At 34.8% G+C, this 19241-nt stretch overlaps 1 protein-coding gene across 1 annotated transcript in view; it reads left to right on the forward strand.

The window, feature by feature from the left end:
• ZNHIT6 (zinc finger HIT-type containing 6) overlaps window positions 1-19241 on the forward strand; it is a 58417-nt gene that overhangs the window by 15345 nt on the left and 23831 nt on the right. Inside the window, exons 6-8 of the mRNA XM_082408549.1 lie at window positions 15433-15501; window positions 16925-17005; window positions 18405-18482. Of these exons, the coding sequence (XP_082264675.1) occupies window positions 15433-15501; window positions 16925-17005; window positions 18405-18482 (228 nt within the window). The remainder of the gene's footprint in view (window positions 1-15432; window positions 15502-16924; window positions 17006-18404; window positions 18483-19241) is intronic.

A 19241-nucleotide genomic window follows, 5' to 3' on the forward strand; every position in this document is an offset into this window, starting at 1 on the left:
ATTACCTCTGTAGGACTAACAGCAGGTTATGTGGTAGCAAGTGCATTAGGTACCTTAGAATCATAGGTTCATTTTAAGCCAGGCATCCTTTATGGTAGGAGTTTTTGACTAGTATGACTTCAAATCTCCTAAAATCATATGCAAAATTATGTGATATGTGAATTTTTCTAAGACTAGGAACCATAATTTTCATTTTATAGTCAAAGTGGGATATAACACTAACCAGCCTGTGATGTCAAAAGCGTATTTAATATCAATAGCAACAAATTTTAGAGGACTGGTGAATTTGCTGGAACGTCATAATGGATAACTTTAATGAACAAAAAAAAGTTAAGGGATGCTTATATTAAGAATAAGTTGAGCCAATACGAAAAAGACATTCTCTGTTAAAAATAGAGGAGCTTGGTAAGGAAATGTGTGCAATATAAGGCTCCCCTACTTATTTTATAGCAGATCCCAAACTACTTCTTTTAAATTGTGACTCTTTCAAAGGTAACTTCTCTGCCTCATCTCTTCCGTAGGGCATGTAACTTGATGTTTACTTTCACCCAATGCTAATCAAAAACTGTTGAAAGAAATATGAAAGATCTCTATGAAGAAAACTTAAATTCTACTGAATGGCTTAAAAGAGTTGAACAAATGGGGGGAAAGGACCATGTTATTAAGAGACTCAATATTATAGAAATAACATTTATTTCTTAAATGAATGATCTTTAAATCTGATATGATCCCAACGAAAATATTAATGGGATTTTGTTTGGTTTTGATTTCGGATTTTTTAATTTTTTTTTTGGAGAAGGAAAGGATTCATGATAAAATGACTTAAGTTCATTTGGAAGAGTAAACATGGGAGAAGCACCAGGAGAAACCTGGGAAAAGAAAGAGTAATAAGGCTGGACTCATTAAAATGTATGAAATTTTAGTAAAGTTTTATGGTGTTGACGTAGAAATAAACAGTTCAGATAACAGAAAATAGACATGAGGCTATTTGGCACTCTAGTATATGATCAGATAGTATGTCAAATTAATACAGAGAATGACTTATTCAATAAATGGGGTTGAGACTGCTTGCCATTTGACAGTTTTTTTACGAGAACTTCCAGGTGGAATTAAAATCTTTTTCTTCCCGTTTTATTGAGATATAATTGACATACAGCACTGTATAAGTGTAAGGTGTACAGCATAGTGATTTGATTTACATATATCATGAAGTGATTATCACAATAATTTTCATGAACATCTGTCATCTCATAGATACAAAATTAAAGAAATAGAAAAAAAATTTTTTTCTTGTGATGAGAGTGCTTGGATTTACTCTCTGAACAACTTTCATACATAACACACAACAGTGTTGATTATATTTACCATGTTGTATATTCCATCCCTAGTATTTATTTATCTTATAACTGGAAGTTTGTACCTTTTGACTACCTTTGTCCAATTCCCCCTCCTCCTCCCCTCTCTCTGGTAACCAGAAATCTGATCTCTTTTTCTACGAATAAGTTTATTTTTGAAGAATAAGTGACCTACAACATTATGTTAGTAAAATCTTAAACTTAAAATGAAATTAAAAATATGGGAATATTTTCATAATTTTGAAGAGAGGAACATCCCATCCAAAGCCATAAAGGAAAAAAACTAAATTTACATAATTTTTTTTAAAAATTGGCCAAAAAAGACCATAATAAAACCAAAAGACTACCAGACCCGCTTCCAAAAAAAATCTTTAAACATATATGACAGTGCTTATGCATTAATTAAAAAAACTAGTAACTAATTAGGAAAAGGGGCAAAGGATAAGAATAGAAGGTCATAGAAAGATGTATATATATACATACACACACACACGCACACACACAATATGTGTCTGACAGTCATATATTAACAATATCTAATATAGTGAAGGTATGAGCTAGCCAGACCATTTTCTTCTTCCACTGTTCTTGAGAGTAAAAACTTAGGAGTCATTTTAGAAGACAATATTTCTAAAAATGTTATACCTGCCTACTCAAGGAATTTAGCCTCAAATATATTAGTACAGTTCACAGAGATATATGTACATGTATATATATTGCAACATTGTTTTTAATAGTGTAAAAACTGGCAACAGCTTCGAGTATCCCTCAGTATTGGGCTGAGCTAAGTTAATAATGATGCCTTCATACAGTGGAATTCTATGCAACCATTAAACAAAAACAATTAGATACAGAAGTATTGTCATGGAATGATATCCATGATATTGAGTATGTTCAGTGAAAAAATAATGTTGGAGTTTAAATAGTTGTCTGAAAGATATGAAGCTCACTTTTCCTATTGATGTAAAATTTACAGGCAATGAAATGCACAAATCTTAAGTGTATATTTGTTGAGTTTTGACAAATGCATATACCAGTATAACCCAGTCCCTGTAAATATATAAAATATTACCATCACCCAAGAAAGGTTTTTCCTAGTTATCTCCTCTCCTCCTCAGATAACCTATTCTAATTTTCACCCTGAAGATGAATTTTGCCTGTTTTAAAATTTCATATATATGAATCATATAGGTCACCCTTACTTTTGAATGATGGTTTAGCTGAATATGAAGTATCTCAAGTTGACATTTATTTTAGTACTTCAGTTTATTTATTCCACTGTTTTCTCACTTCTTTTGCCATTTTTGAGAACACTGATGTTTTATACAATCTTTCTATGTCAGTTGCTTTTAAGTTCTTCACTTTTGTCTTTGGGGTGATTTATCTTCCTTTGGATTTGCTCTGCTTTCTGCATAATTCTGGAAAATTCTAATACATTATCTTAATTTTTTATTTCTTTGTCCGTCTTACCTACATTCTGGGTAATTCATTCAGGTGTATCAACCAAGTCACTTTCCCTCCTTAGCTGTGTCTAATTAATCTGATCTTTAGCCCATGGGCTTTTTGTTTGTTTGTTTCAGTTACACTTTTCATTTCTAGAAGTTCTGTTCCTTTCCCAAATCTATCTGGTCTTTTAGGTAGAATGTATTCCTTTCTCATGTTTTAACCTCCCTTTTTATTCAATAATTTAGTGCATTTGTTATTTGTGTAAATAATTCTGTCTGAATTTCTTGGAAATTTGTTACTGCTGTCTGCTGTTTCTGCTGACTCTTCATTTTGATGGCTTGTTTCCTTATTGTTTTCTAAAATGTAATTGTGAACTCAAGTTCATGTAGGAGGTGGTATGCGTTTGCTTATGCCAGATACCCATCGAACCAATCCAGGACCCTCTTTAATTTCTTAGTCTGAAGTTTATCAGACTATACTGCTGGTAGTAATTTGAACCCCAAACCCATTTGAGGAGTCGATAGTTATTCATTCTCAATTGAAACCTTTCCCCGACCTCCTATACCTTTCTCTCTCCCTAGACCTCAAGCTGAGGTGGACAGGTTTCCTCATTGTCTCCCTTTGCTGGTTGCCAGAATTTTTCTGGTTCACTCTTTCACTGCATAGTTTTATGCAGTGATCTCAGTTTGAGGTCTCCAGCTTACGTGAGATCAGTATCTTGTCTCATGTCCCGCAGTGGCTGTTGAAACATAAGCCTTTTGGTTACCAAGCCTCTTGATTACTTGGAGGCAAAGGCCTCCAGAGCAGGTGTAGCTTCCATATTCCACTATGGTTTTTAGTTCCTGCTTCCTTTTGGCCCCTGAAAATTTTTCATACTTTTTGATGAGCTCAGTATGTTTGCTGTATTTCTCCAGGGTTTCTTATTGTGTGCCTTGAGAGAGTTTTCAGATGATCTTCTCTGCCAAGTTGCCCTAATTGCTTAAAATAAATAGTGGCCCCAAACAAAGGGAAGGTCAGTTGTCGAAGACAGATGGATCAGGAAGGCATGATAATTACTTGTTCACCTAACAATTCTACTTTTAGGAATTTATCTGATATATATAACCATACATATGGAAAATGAAATATGTACAAGGATATTCAGTGCAACATTGTTTGTAATAGCAAAAGAGTAGTATGAATCTAAATATCCATCAATAGTGGACTGCTTAAATAAATTATGGTACGCCTTTAAAATGGGGAAAAAATTCAGCAGCTCTAAATGTATGAATATGGAATGGTTGCCAGAAATACTAAGTGCATAAAGATAGATACAGAACTGTGTTCATTGTGTGCTACCATTGTGTGAAAAGTAAAGGTTATATCTGTATATACTTATATTATAAACTATTAATAGTAGTTATCTTATGGGAGGGAAATTGGGTAGAGGGCGACAGGGATGGGAATTACATGCCCTTTTGTACCTTTTTTGAATTTTAGACCATGTGCATGTAATACTTATTTTAAGAATAAATAAATGAATTTTTAAAATAATTTTAAAAGATATTGATGGATGTGGGCAGGACCATGATACATTTTGAGTTGTAAATATATTCAATAGTCTTTGAAAAGTATTCTGATACTGTCATATAAAATTCTATGTTTTTATCCATGGCTGCATCTTTTCAGTTGTGTTTTAGTGTTTTGCTACAGAAAGCCATGGATAGCAAACCTGGAGATTATCTTGGTTGTGTTTGAATATCACATCTCATTTGGTTACTTAAGTCCCTCATTTTATTTTCCTGGCTATTTGGGTCTGAGGATTCAGCAGTGAGGGGGAATATAGTTTGACTTGTCATTTGGAAAAAAGAATTGGATTGAGAGACTCCTCCCCAATAATATCTTTAGCTTAACGCCAGGCATGTACTCTCTTGTGTGGTCTGACCTCCCATTCCCTAGGAATGGACCCAACTTTTGACCTTCATCTCCTGGCAGTTTGTCTCCACATGACCTCGACCCTCATTTCTAAGCAGCCCAGTCCTTCTTCATTCCTTTACAACTGTCAGCTTAGAACTGAGTTGCTATCTTCCTTTTGGCCCAGAGTTCTTAGGCTCTCTGTCTAGGGGTCTCTCTTAAACCTAGAGTATTAAGATAGTAGAATTGTGCCCATTATTAAACAACAGTGTGAATTACTATCTGAGCTCCAGTCCTATTTTAGAAGCTAGCCACTAGATGTCTCTCTTGTAAAGAAATAACCTTTTATAGATTCTTAAAATTACTTTTTGTAAGAACGTCTATATGTGTGTAACTGAGTCACTTTGCTGTACAGCAGAGATTGGCACGGCATTGTAAATCAACTCTACTTCAATAAAAAAAATTTTTTAATTACTTTTTGCTCTTTGGGTAAAATTACAGCATTCAAATTTTATTGCGATGATATACCTATCCACCTCTGTATTAATGTCAGTAGCACTTTTTTCTTTAAACAATTATGTGGCGATACATTTCTTAAAGCACAGGTTTTTTGGTTTTGTTTTTGTGGGTTTAGTTTTTTTGGGGGAGTATGGTGTCTTATAAGTAGTATAGGTTTGTACTTTGTTGCAAACTAACTTTAGAAAAGAGCAAAGGAAAATGAAATGGATTTAACAGTTGTGGTCATGGTGAGAGGTAGATTTGGGGGGATTACATAATAGGTGCTCAGTATAAACTTGTTAACTAATTAAAAATGATTAGCTCTATGGTTTCTCTCCGATAACTGCTTTGATACAGTCTGATGAAAAAATTTCAAAGCAACAGCAAGGACTTTACACTTCTATTCTTTCACACTGGTTTTCTAATGGTTCCTCAGTCAATCAGGTATTTCCTTACTGGGGCCATGTAGACAGCGGTAAGTAGGAGGTCGTTATGCCACAGCATCACAGAGGGTATATCTTTCCACAGCAACAATTAGCCAGCATTCATACAAATGGAAACCAAACATTCTTGATCATATCAGGGTCCCCATACTGGTTCAGTTAGGGAAGTCCTTCCTCGGTCACCAAGTCTGCTTCTTCATGATATGCCTCAGGAATGAGTCCCTTTCCACTTCTTTCACTGCAGCATCTATCAGCTGTCTTCTCCCATTCAGGCCCATCTTGTCTCACCTGGGACTATTGGGGAACTTCTAAGAGCTCTCCCTACCTTCAGTGTCTTCTCACCTCAGTCACTCTTATACACTGATGCCAGATACATCTTCCTAAAGCATGTTTTTAGTATGATGGTCGCCTGCTCAGAATCTTTTAATGCTTCTTGTACCCACAGGAGTCATTAGCTCAGAGATACCTTCACTGGTCATAGGCAGAATTGCCAGTAGGTGAAATCTGTCATCTCATGTGGCTTTGGAGGGACTGCCTGAAGCTCTCAAGTGTTGTACTCTATTCCATGGCCTAAAATTACCTTCCTTTCTTTATCCCCCCCCCCCCATTTCAAATGGCTACTTTTCAGGCAGTTGGAAATATCTCTTTCAAGTATTCCTCATTACCCAAAATAATGAAGGGTCTTCCTCAGTGTCTTTACTTTTTAAAAGAGGAATAATAATATATTTAATAATTTTCAAATGTTTATTTTGTATTAAACATGACAAAATTTAATTTTTACGTGTAAGGGAGTTTTCTTGGCAAGTTATTTACCTCTCTGTGCCCATTTCCTTATTTGTAAGATGCGGACAATAATGTGCCAGTTTTGTGTAAATGGTTTTCAATCTAGAGTATACATCAGAATTAACTGGGACAATTTCAAAATGCAGATACCTGGGCCTGACCAACAGAATTCCTAAGTCATTGAGCCTAGGGTAGAGCTTAGGTATCTTTACATTATAAAAGAACCAGATGAGGCTGTGCATATGTAGGGGCAGAGGATATATGGGAAATCTCTGTACCTTCCTCTTGATTTTGCTGTGCACCTAAAGGGCTCTAAAAAAAATTTGTCTTTAATTTAAAAAAAAAAGGCACTAGGTGATTCTTACGTTTATCTCTACCTGAAAACCACTGACCTATATGCCAGTAAGTCACTGTCCTTCTTCTCAAGTAGTTCAGTGGGAAGACAAGACAGCAAGCTCTCATAACGTAGTGTGGTGAATGCTCTGATGGAAGATACATGGAGCGTTGTGGGAGCACAAAGGAGGGCTCAGTGCCCCAGCCTTGGGGAAGTGTTATTCCTTAAGAGCTGGGGACTGGAAAGTCCTCCCAAGAGAAGATAGAATTTGAGCAAATTATTGAAGGACAAGGAGGAGTTTTTAAGTCTAGGGTTTTATCCAGACAGGGGGAAGGATAGTCTTATGGTGAGAATATCAGATGCAAAAAGAGTAGCAAATTGAAGACAATGTAAGTAGTCTGGTATATCTAGAAACTAGGGTGGGAGTTGGGAAGTGGTAGGGGATAAGACTGGAGAGAGCCCCACTGGGGCTGGGCCTTGCAGGACCTTATATGCCAAGCCAGGGAGTTGAGATAGAGTCATACTTTAAGCAGAATATGTTCCTGTTCCTCTAAGGGATCCATACTAAATAGTGGATCTTCATAGTTGTCCCCACCTGATTTCCTAATGTATTCAACTAAATGTACCCAGGCTGGTTATATTCTTAATCCTAGAGCGTCTTCCCCTTTCATATTTCCTAGACATCTGTGAAAGTACACATGGTAGCTCATCTTCTCCATTATTTCGCCTTTGCCAGAGTTCCTATAGTACATATTTTCTCCAAAGTTAATGTGAAACAGATGCTGGCATTTAGTGCTGGTATTCAGTTTTTGTTATGCACATATCTGCTATCCTTTCTGTGTTCTGGTGTTTCTTAGTAGGGGCTCAATTGGCATTTTGAACAGGACAATTTTTGTTGTGTGGGACTGTCCCGTGCATTACAGGAAGGTTAGCATTTCTGGTCCCCGCCCACTATATGCCTAAAGTGCTTCCCAGCCTTGGAACAATCAAAACTGCCTAGCCACTTCCAAATGAGATTGATGCCACTCCCAGTGGAGAACTGCTTTATTAAGTGCTCAAGTATTTACAGTTATTTGAAGCAAAATGTACTTTTCCATTTCGATCTTTACCTACTATATCCATTTTCTTAGTATACTGTCTACTGAAGCCAATACCACGTACTTAACCTGTTTCCTATTATCATGTAGTAGTGAAACTGATTTTTAAAAGAGCAAAATATAATATATAACTGGAACTTTTCAAAGTATTTTCATAATGATGTGAGACATAAAATTATGGTTTTCATTCTCCCCAGTTCCAGTAATTTTAATCCATGCTAAGTAACTACACAGATCCTTTGTATTCACTCTTCCAAAAACACTATGGTACCAATCCTAATAAAATAGATGGATTATTTTTATGAAGTATAGTTACGTTTATGTTTGAAACTTTAAATTTTGATCTTGAAATACATTTCAAAAGATAAAATGCCTATGAGTGAAGAATTATGTAGATATTTTGTACATTTGTTTTTTCTTGAAGGGTTTCACATTTTTGTAGATTTTCCTTCTGCTTTAAGTTAAAATAAGATTTCGTAAGCCATAGTGGAACAAAATGCCTTTTTCCTGAAATTCCATCAGGTATTATTTGCTGTGTCCAAATTTTATAACAGTTGACAATATACAGATTAGTCTGTCTTTTCCGTTGCTTAGAAATGCAAGATGACATCTAGAAAGAAAAATTTAATCCCTTGTATCAAACAGTTAGGATGCTTTATTTTGCATGAAATAAAATATTCAGTTCAAACCGGTTTGAGCTATAAATAGGCTGTATTATTGGCTCTCATAACTGAATGTTCTGAGGTTGGATGGACTTCAGGGTGAATAGGTACAATGACTCAATTGTATCCTCAAGGACCCAGTTTATTGCTGATTCTCCATTGTATCTTCTATGGTGTCAGCTGAATCCTTATAACAGTTTAGGTAAATATTTAGGAATGCTTCTTTCCCAGCATAACTGAACAGGAAACCTGAAATTCACCATGAGTGGATCGCCTAGGTCATCTGCCCAATCCTGAACCGTTGTGTCCAGGAGGATATACGATGTGATTTTCTTAAGCCAGCCAGTTAAGTGTATAGTCCTGGAGGCAGGGATGGGATCCATTCATCAAAATATGGTTATGGATTAGGAATAAGGATGGTGATAACGGTTGCCAAGGAGACAAAATGTCCACTATAACTCTTAAAAGTGATTTTAAAATACAGAGGCGAATATTTAAAATAAAATATAATTGAGATCCATCTGAATTATCAGTACAGAAAAATACATGGCTTGTTATTGAACTTTCATTTCTGGAAAGTTCATAATAGTATACTAGATTGGAGCATAGACTCTAGAGTTAATCTGCTGCCTGGGTTCAAATCCCAGCTCTGCCACCTTCCAGCTGAATAATCATGTTGGAGGAGTGACTTACTTCTCTCTACCTTAATGTTCTCATCTGTAAATAGTAGCACTTATCCCACAGAATTACAAAAATGAAATAAATTAATACGTATAAAATATTTAGAACAATACCTGACGTTCAAAAGGCACTTAATAAACTAGTCAGCCCTCTATATCTGCAGGTTCTGCATCTACAGATTCAGTCAACCACAGATTGAAAATATTTGGGGGGAAAAATATCTCCAGAAGGTTCCAAAAAGCAAAACTTGAATTTGCTGCACACCAGCAACTGTTTACATAGCATTTATGTTGTATTAGGTATTATAAGCAATCTAGAGATGATTTAAAGTATATGTGAGGGGACTTCCCTGGTGGTCAAGTGGGTAAGACTCCGCACTCCCAGTGCAGGGCGCCCGGGTTCGATCCCTGGTTGGGGAACTAGATCCCACATGCATGCCGCAACTAAGAAGTCTGCATGCCACAGCTAAAAGATCCCACATGGCACAACCTATATAAATTAATTAATTAATTAATCAAATATTTTTAAAAATAAATTTTTTTAAAATAAAGTATATGTAAGGATGTGTGTAGGTTATATGCAAATACTACACCATTTTATATAAAGGACTTGAGCATCTTCAATTTTAGTATCTGTGCAGCAGAGTGTGGGGAAGGACTGAACCAATTCCCCCAGGATACCAGGGGATAACTATTGTTATTGCTACTTGCTAGTGCTCTCTGGTAAAAGGATCTACTGGTAGTCTTCATAACCTGTAGGCTTTTCTAACTTAATAAGTGGTATAGTACTCTGAAGACCAGACTTGTGGAAAATCTAGCTTTAGCTTACCTCATGGAGTCACCTGTATTTAAAAATCATAAGTAAAAATTTCAGGCATATTTAAACTGCACTATGTCAGTGAACTTCTCAAAAGTAGTAGGAAATACTTTCCTTAATAACTACAAACAAGGGCTAAAAAGTTAGTGTCCTGAATATACTCTAGAAACAGTTATTAGAGTTAAATAGTAGGATGAGAGATCTCCTTCTAAGCCCCTCATTTCCCTCTTCTTTAAAAACCTTTGTTGGTAGTGCACTAACCATGGAATGAAATCCATATTGTTTGGCAGAACATTCAGAGCCCTTTATAATCTGGCATTAGCCCACATGTCCAGTTTCATAAACACTGAATTCCATGTAAGTAGAGTTTGGTTATAAATTCATGGCACAATATTTTAAGTTAAAGGCCCTGTCAGTATTTCTGTTCTAAGCTTCATAACTCACAGGACATTAAACTGAATGTAAAATTATAACAATGGTAAAAATAGTAACTAGCATTTTTGATTATTGTGTTCTGAGCTCTTGACGTGTATGTACTCATTTAATCCTATGATATAAATACTGTTCTCCCCATTTTACTGTGAGAACCCGGAGGCACAGAGATGTGTCTCTTGCTCAAGATCACATGAAGTAATAAATTTTGTTAAGAGTAGGTTTCAAACAGAGTCCACTTAATCTCTGCCCTCTCCTACCTCTGGGCATTGCAGTATATTGGATATCCTTTCTGTGTACAGTGTCGATAAAGAACAGGGTTCTTTTATGTGAAACTCTATATGCTTCTCACAGTGATTTGGAAGAAAAAACGCAGTGGGTTGGTGGTTGACTCACTGCCCTAAAAAGAGGTCTGCTTCGGGCTCATCCCCTCAGTCTCTTTGCATCCCTAATGCCTAGCAAGCCCTTAGAAGTGTTTTTTGAGTAAATGTTGGTTAATCAGTGATGGAATGGAATGAGAATTGGTGATTTTTTTTTTTAGGAACAAAAATATTCATGCTCATTTAAACTTTGTATTAGAAATCTTAGTTCTTAGAATTCAGCCTCCATATGTAACTCTTAGTCGTAGCGTATTTCTTGAGGAACATAGCTTTGAACCTGTCAAATAATTAGATAAGTAATCATTTGACAGTTCTGGTTGGATAATAATTTCTGAGATAAAAAGGAAACACCTTAAAATAACACTTTCAATAATAAAATGTTTTTAAGTTTAAAAAGAATGTTAAAATTATTCCTGTCCTTTCTGTGACTACCATCCTGCACTTCCCCTTGAAAACATCTTTGATTTTTCTGATTATAAAAACTAGCCAGTCATTATGTCAACAATTTATTTAATACAGACACATAAAGTAAGAATTAAGTCCTTTCATAATGTTAAGAAATAACCATAGTTAAAAGCTTGGGGCATATCCTTCATACTTGTAAATACGAAGTCATGAGTCAGAAGAATAATTGAGTATATAGGTATAGTACTTCCCCCCCAAATTTGTGTCTTCATCCACATATTACTTTCTTGAAACTGGGGGAGAAAATGATCCTTAACAGTATCTAGTAAGCAAGAGTTGTTAAATAAGTGTCCTATATTAACTCACTAAAATCAAGTATAAAAAATATTTATTTTCATCATTTAATACTTGTACATGTAAGTATTTCTCAACTTTTTTTTCATTATTGCCTCCCAAGGAGGCTTTTTAAACATTTTCTGTCAAATTGCGCCCCCCCCCCCGATATTTTGATACCACAGTTATACTCTATATATCTGTTTATGTACAGGGGCCCTCTAAAGGGCCACAAACCATTATACTATATAAGATTTTTTTTACCCTCCTAAGAACCAGTTTTCAGCCTTTTTAGGGTGATGCTGCCCCCATTGAGAATGCATGGGGTGTGTGTGTGTGAGAGAGAGAGAATGTGTGTGTGTGTGTGTGTGTGTGTGTGTGAGAGAGAGAGAGAGAGAATGTGTGTGTGTGTGTGTGTTGATATTTGGGGGAGGAGGAGAAAAGGCTTTGCTGTGCATGAATAGTTACTTCAGTTTCGTGGCACTCAGAGAGAAGGGGTCAGTTTTTCTGTTACTTTATCAGGTTGTCCAGAAGGGAACATTAGGTTTAATGATTGCCACCATTACTTCACCAGTCTATTATCAAACTCTAAACATAGTGCCTTGGGGTGCCTAAGTGACCGAGAATATTCTGGGTACCGTATTTCCATTCTTGAGAATGTTGATAAATATGACATGGACACAATGACATTATTATAGTTGAAAGCATTTTATTGAATTTAGGGAATAGTAGTCCTAATGCATTAAGAACAATAATAAATGTTTAAACCTCTGTCCCAGTGGTTCTCAGAAATAGTGATTTTGCCTCCCGGAGGACATTTGCAATATTTGGGAGCATTTTTGGTTGTCACAACTAAGGGAGTGGGTGTTGCTGGTGGCATCTCATGGTTAGAGGCCTGGGATGCTGCAAAGCATCTTGCAGCGCACAAGACAATGTACCTCCACCCCTCAAACCATAATAGAATTATCTGGTCCAAAATGTCAGCACTGCTGAGGTTGAGAAACCCAGCTTTATCCTAATGATTCTATTTCTTGGAATCTATCTTTAGAAAATAATCCAAAATACAGAAACAATTACGTATATGCCTAAAGATACTCACCGAAGCATTATTAACTTTAATTTTTTCCTTTACAAAGTCTGTCCTTTCAGAAAACTTATAAGCAAAAAAGAGGGGGACTCAGAGTTCCCCTCATAAGTAATGTTGTTGGGATTTTGATGTATGTGTTTTTTTAAGTGGGACATATATCACTATATATACTTACGAAAAATGAGAAACAAACTCAATTCTTTCAGACTCAGGAAGAGATTTGGTTGCCTGTGTCAGAACCACATCAATTTCAGGAAAACTAAAGACCTACTTTAGAGATAATTAACTCACTCATTTCAGGAATTCTTTATACAACACCCTTCATCCTCTTTGTCCACTCTCACTTAAATCTTATACTCTGCATTACTGTTCTCAAATGCCTCTTATACTACCATAGAGTAAAAAAGTACAGGCAGTTTTTCAATGAAGTTAACTTTTAGTTCTTTGCACCAGTAAAGGTAAATGATGGTCCCATCCCTGAGGATATTCTTTTATTTTTTTCTTTACTGTGATTTAATATGGAAGAACAAGAACAAATGGTAAAAAATTGGAAGCAATCATAAATGTCTATCAGTAGAGAGTAGGTAAATAGATTTTAGCATTCTTCATGCAATGGAATACAATGTAGCAGTTAAAATTAATGAACTAATTTACATGTATCGTCACAAATCTCCAAAGCATAATGTAAATGAAAAGCAAGGCATAAGATATTTAGAGTATAACGCTGAAATAAATGTTGATATCACACAAAATACTGTATTGTTTATAGCTATGTGTATATATATATATATATATATATATATATATATATAAAATATAAAATCATGGATGGCAAAAATAAACACCCAACCTCAGGATAGTAGTTACCTCTGATGATGAGAAGAGAATTGGATGAAGGAACAGTAAAAAGACTCATCAACCATACTAATAATCTTATATTTCTTAGAAGAAGAGTATCTCAAGCATATAAATATGGCAATATACAAGTTGGTTAAATCTGACTATGGGTACATTGAATGTTTTTATTCTCTTTTTGTTTCTGAAATATTGCAACATCACATTTTTTTAAAACTAAATGTACTTTTCAGATTTGTTCATATTTGAACTGAGGCCAAATATAGAAAGATTTTTATAATAGTCATAAGTTAGCAGTGTATATATAATAAAAGTAATGAATGATTTCCTTATAACCACAACTAACTACAGCAAATAAAATTATTTTCAAGGGCTTTTCTGTCTTTGTTTTTGGAATGTTAAGTACTTTCTGAAGGTATTTAGGGTCTACTGAATGTTAAGAAAGGTGAATGGTTCTTGAAATTATTCAAGCAATGGTTGGGGTGATTGAGTATGATTTACAGTTCCACAAGATGACAAGTTGGTAAACTTTTTTCTTCCCCATGTAACTTAACAAATATATTTAGAAAGAAACCATATTGTGCATTAAGATTAAAAAATCAGTTTATTTCATAGTAAGAGAGAAATGTGGTATCTCTCAGCCTCTTGATAGTGATACTATGCGATGCCTGTTTCTCAGATAACAAATATTGCAAGGTGTTTCATTTTAGAAGAATTCTTTGTTTAAAACCAGTAACTTTGTGGTTTGCATTCAGATTTTTTTTTTTAAGTTTCTTCCTCTGAGATTTTAGACATCTGACCTTTAAATTAGTAAAGGGTGCTTTACAACTTTGTTCTATCCAAAAAAATATTAAACTTAACATGCTTGTTTCTTGTGTGGTAAGTGGCACTATCAACATAAGCATAATCAAGCATATTTTTCTCTAACTAGTGCTCAAAACTGTCTTGTTATTAACCAAATCTGTGATTACTTATCCTAATAGAAGGATTTTTACTTGATTTTATGCTAGTTGTCCTCAGACAAAAATTTGCTTAAATCATATAAATGTTTGGTGGGAGATACTCTACTAGATTGTATTAAAAGAAAATTATTTTAGATTTTGGGCTCTTGCTGCTAAGGGATAGTTTTGTAGGAGATGCTAGCCATTGCTTGGACATACAGCTGGCAATTAACTTGCCAATGGGTTGTTAGAAATTTCTTCTAAGTAGGGAAAACGTGTAAAACGGTCATGTAGTGAAGACATTTAAATTTCTGTAATGGATTGACTATTTTGAGCATTAAATTTTTTTAAAAAGGAATGGTGTCTAGTGTCACTATGTTAAATAGAGCATATGGCTATTTTTCTAAAATCACACACTTAGTGAATTATTACTGTTGATCCTGTTATCAAACCAAAGTTTAGACTGAAAGCCAAGGGACTAACTCAGAGTGCATTCTGCTTAGCAACCAACTTGTCTCCTGTTTTGCTACTGAATGCAAGTACTCATGGCTCAGAAGTGTATCTGCAGCCAGCTGGTCTCAACCAGACAATACTTCATTCACCTAATTTCCAGACTAGTCAGGCAGAGACTTCAGCTCATTATTTTTAGTCACAAGGAAATTTATTTGTAAACTTCAAGCAGTAACACAGTGATCTCAGAAGCCCCCGAACTATGAGAAATTGCCTTCTAATTCAAGAATGCGAAGTCCTTGGAATTTCGAACGGCTCTGCCTAATTTTTTTTCCTCTTAAAACCTCTTGCAAGTATATTGTTTAAAAAACATAGCCTCTAAAATCCTAGAAAAGAGAAAATATTTTTTAGTAGAAAAAATACGTTAAATTCTAATAATACTTTTAGAATTATTATCTGAAAACAAAAATTCAAGAAATCAGTTTTTTGTTCAGACTTTTGTTGTCTGCCTTGATCCCCACATGATTATTTTCTGTCTTAGAAAACAACAGTTTTGTTGGCATGTGAAGCTCCAGTTTCCACAGAGTCAAGCTGTGTATGTAGAGAAAAGGTATAGTATCACAACTGTCTGTTAAGAACTCACTTGTTTTCATTTTGTCTCCATATTTGAAATAAACTGTTAACTTAAATGTGATGTCAGTAGTAGACTGGATAACTAAGTGTGGTATATTCATACAATGCAATGCTACACAGCACTGAAAATGAATGAACTACATCTACACATATCAATGTGGATGAATCTCAAACATAATGTTGAATGAGAAAAACAAGTTAAGGAAGAATGCAGAGTATGATTTCCGTATGTAAATATGAAAAAAATGAAAGTATACTTTTTAGGAATACCTTTAGTGGTGGTAGAACTCTAAGGGAAATGATTAGCACAGAAATCACGATGGTGTTTACTTCAGCATGGGGACAGGTGTTAAGGAGAGCAATGCAGGGAGAATCAAGAGGGCTGAATCAAGAGGAAGAATCTTAAGCTAGGTGGTTATATAGGAAACAAAAAATAAGCCAAAATTCTGCTATGATAAAATTGCTGCTATTAACATCATAGTGTGTCCTCAGAAATGATTTTAGACATGTATATATGTATTCTCATAATTGGAAGTAATTTGCATAACAGTTTTTTATCCTACTTTTTTCAGATTATGAACATTTCAAATGTCATTTAAAAATTTGAATGGTGATATACTATTTGATTCCTTGGGTTAGGAAAATTTTAAGTTGCTTTTTAAATAATATCTTTAGCATATATTCACATTATGCATAAATGTCCTCTCTTTGTAATTGTCATTTGGATTTTAGGGAAGAACTTTCCTATTTAAGGTTGCATGCCAGACTAAAGACAGGGAAAGGACTCATATTTTACAGGTGGGGTATGTAGCACAGTAGTGTATATGAATATGTATAAATGATTAAGGAAAATTGCTGGTTCAAAACAGTGTCTTAATTTTGTTTCTACAGCTTTATAGTATAAAACAATGTGCATACATACGTACAGGAGATTTGGTAAACCTAAAAAGCTTTGTTTCCAGGGAGAGTAGTATCAATTTTTTAACCTGGTCTTATGATTTAGAATAAATAAACTTGAACATGCGCTGAAACTAGCATCATCTGAAACCTTTTTTTCAGATTTTTGATTTCTGCAACTTTCAAATCTATTTCACTGTGATATCTTTCTTTTCATCTTTGAACACAGGAGTGTGTTAAATGAGGCTTTGTATTTTTATAATTGATTTATAGGGTGCTTCTCAAAATATTATTTTTAAGACTTGTTAAATGTGTCCAAGAAGTGTTTTTGAGCTTTTTTCCTAAGTAGTTTTTGCTTAAAAGGATATTATATTTTGCCAAGACTAAAATAAAAGGTCCGTGTTCAGTTATTTTTTTAAAGCCACAATATTTAGTAATTCTAAATTAACACCTTTAATAGAAAATTATAAGTAATAAGTTTTGTTTTTGTTTTTGTTGGGAAGAGTACCAGACGATAAAACTGTTAATGAAATCCTAAGACCTTACATTGATCCTGAAAAGTCTGATCCTGTAATTCGTCAAAGGTATGTTTCAAAAATCTTAACTTTCTGAAATTATTAAAAATGTTGAGGTATTTACTATATGCATATTTATTAAATAAAGCCATATCTTTATTAGAGTATAATGTTTCCGTACTGTTTACTTTCTGTCCCATTTCCTTGGTGTGTACTCAAGGCTTTGTCAGTCAGAGATGATTCTCTGGGTGAGGATTTTGGTTATAGTAATAACAGCAGTACTTAGCACTGTTTGCTGCATTCCAGATACTACTCTTTGAAGCTTATAATAATAAATGTATTAATTCATTTAATCCTCACAATAACCCTTTAAGGTAGATTATTGCCATTATATCTATTTTACAGATGGGGAAACTGAGCCTTAAAGTGGTTAAGTGACTTCATATAGCTAATAAGTAGGGAAGCTAGGATTCAAATCCAGGCGGTCTGGAGTCAGAGTCTGTACTCTTACCCCTTAAACTAAACTGCCTTTCACAGTTGAACTAAAAACTCTGAAAATTGAGTTTCCAAGTAGTTAAAGACAGGAAATTCTATTTCAGCCAAGTCTTCATAAAACTGAGTAATACACACTCTGCCTCCTGTCCAGAAACACACCATGGACAAAAATGGTTAACATAGCATAGTGGAAAGATTCAGTTATGAATATCTGGGTTAGAATAGCTAATTCTGTCCCTTATTAGCTATGTGATCAGGAACCAACTTACTTAACTTCCGGACCTTAATTTTTTCCATCACTAAAATGAGAATGATGATGTTTACTAGATAGAGTTGTTACGAAGCTTGTAAAAAATTACATATATACAGTTCTAGTACAGAGTCTAGCACATAGTAAGCAGCACTCAAGAAAGGAAACTATTAATATGTGAATTATTCGTGTTTCTGAGCAGGAATTTCTTTTCACAGGGTGATACCTACTTAGGTTATGAATACTTGGTTTGGTTAAAATTTGAAACTGGGTGGATTCTGAAGTGTCTGATTCAGTTCTAGTTAAATCTCATCTTCTACTTTTCATAGAAAGTGGTGCCCAGACTCAAACAAATCCATGCCACGTATCAAGCGGTGCCTTTGGGACCGCTACCAGAGTTGAGTTTCTTTTCCTCTTATTACCGATAATCTAATTGTTATCGCTGGTCATATATTTAACAATAAGACAAAATACCTGCCACCAAATTGGATACATTTTTTAAAAATAAATAGATTAGCAAGATTAATCTGTACAGAGAGAAGAAAGGTAATTTTTAAAACAGATCCTTGGTTGGAAAATATCTTTAACACCTTTTCTGTGCTTGGATAGATAAATTTTAAGTATTATTATTAACTACTCATAGATGCTTAGTTTCCATAGGCACAGTTTTAAAATACACTAAAAATCAGTTTTGCTTCCTTTAATATGACATTTTTATTTCAGGTTGAAAGCCTACATTCACTCTCAGACTGGGGTCCGAATTTTAATGAAGGTAGAAAATATGCAGCAAAATTTAGTAAGGTAAAATTGCTTCCCTCTCCATTTCTTTAAATGTTTTCTAATTCTGTAATATAATTAAGTAGCTTGCTTAGCTTAAGTGGCTAGTTATTATACTAATTATCTAGTAATCAACAAAGCCTAGGCTTTTAAATATGACCTTCAAATTAACATTTTTTAATAATCACACTTATCATAATACAGGATGAATTAAATTGAAAAATCACCCTGGTTAGAATATTTTAAAATAACATCATGTTGGGCTTCCCTGGTGGCGCAGTGGTTGAGAGTCTGCCTGCCAATGCAGGGGACACGGGTTCGAGCCCTGGTCTGGGAAGATCCCACGTGCCGCGGAGCAACTAGGCCCGTGAGCCACAACTACTGAGCCTGCGCGTCTGGAGCTTGTGCTCCGCAACAAGAGAGGCCACGATAGTGAGAGGCCCGCGCACCACGATGAAGAGTGGCCCCCGCTTGCCGCAACTAGAGAAAGCCCTCGCACAGAAACGAAGACCCAACACAGCCAAAAATAAATAAATAAAAAATAAAAATAAAGGAATTCCTTTAAAAAAAAAAAAAAACATCATGTTTAACTGAAAGATTTTTAAATCTTATTTTAACTTATTTCAAGAAATATTCTGTACAACAGAGTTCCAATGTTCAAGTTTTTGCTTTTGGAAATAAAAAATTCCTGTGATGAACTGACCATTGTATATATCACAGTGGAAAGAACTCTACAAAGAAATGTGAAGAAGCCCAGGTTCTAACAAACTATGTGATCTGAGA

This window comes from Balaenoptera borealis (assembly GCF_965194805.1).
Source record: "Balaenoptera borealis genome assembly, chromosome: 1".
Classification (NCBI taxonomy): Eukaryota; Metazoa; Chordata; class Mammalia; order Artiodactyla; family Balaenopteridae; genus Balaenoptera; species Balaenoptera borealis.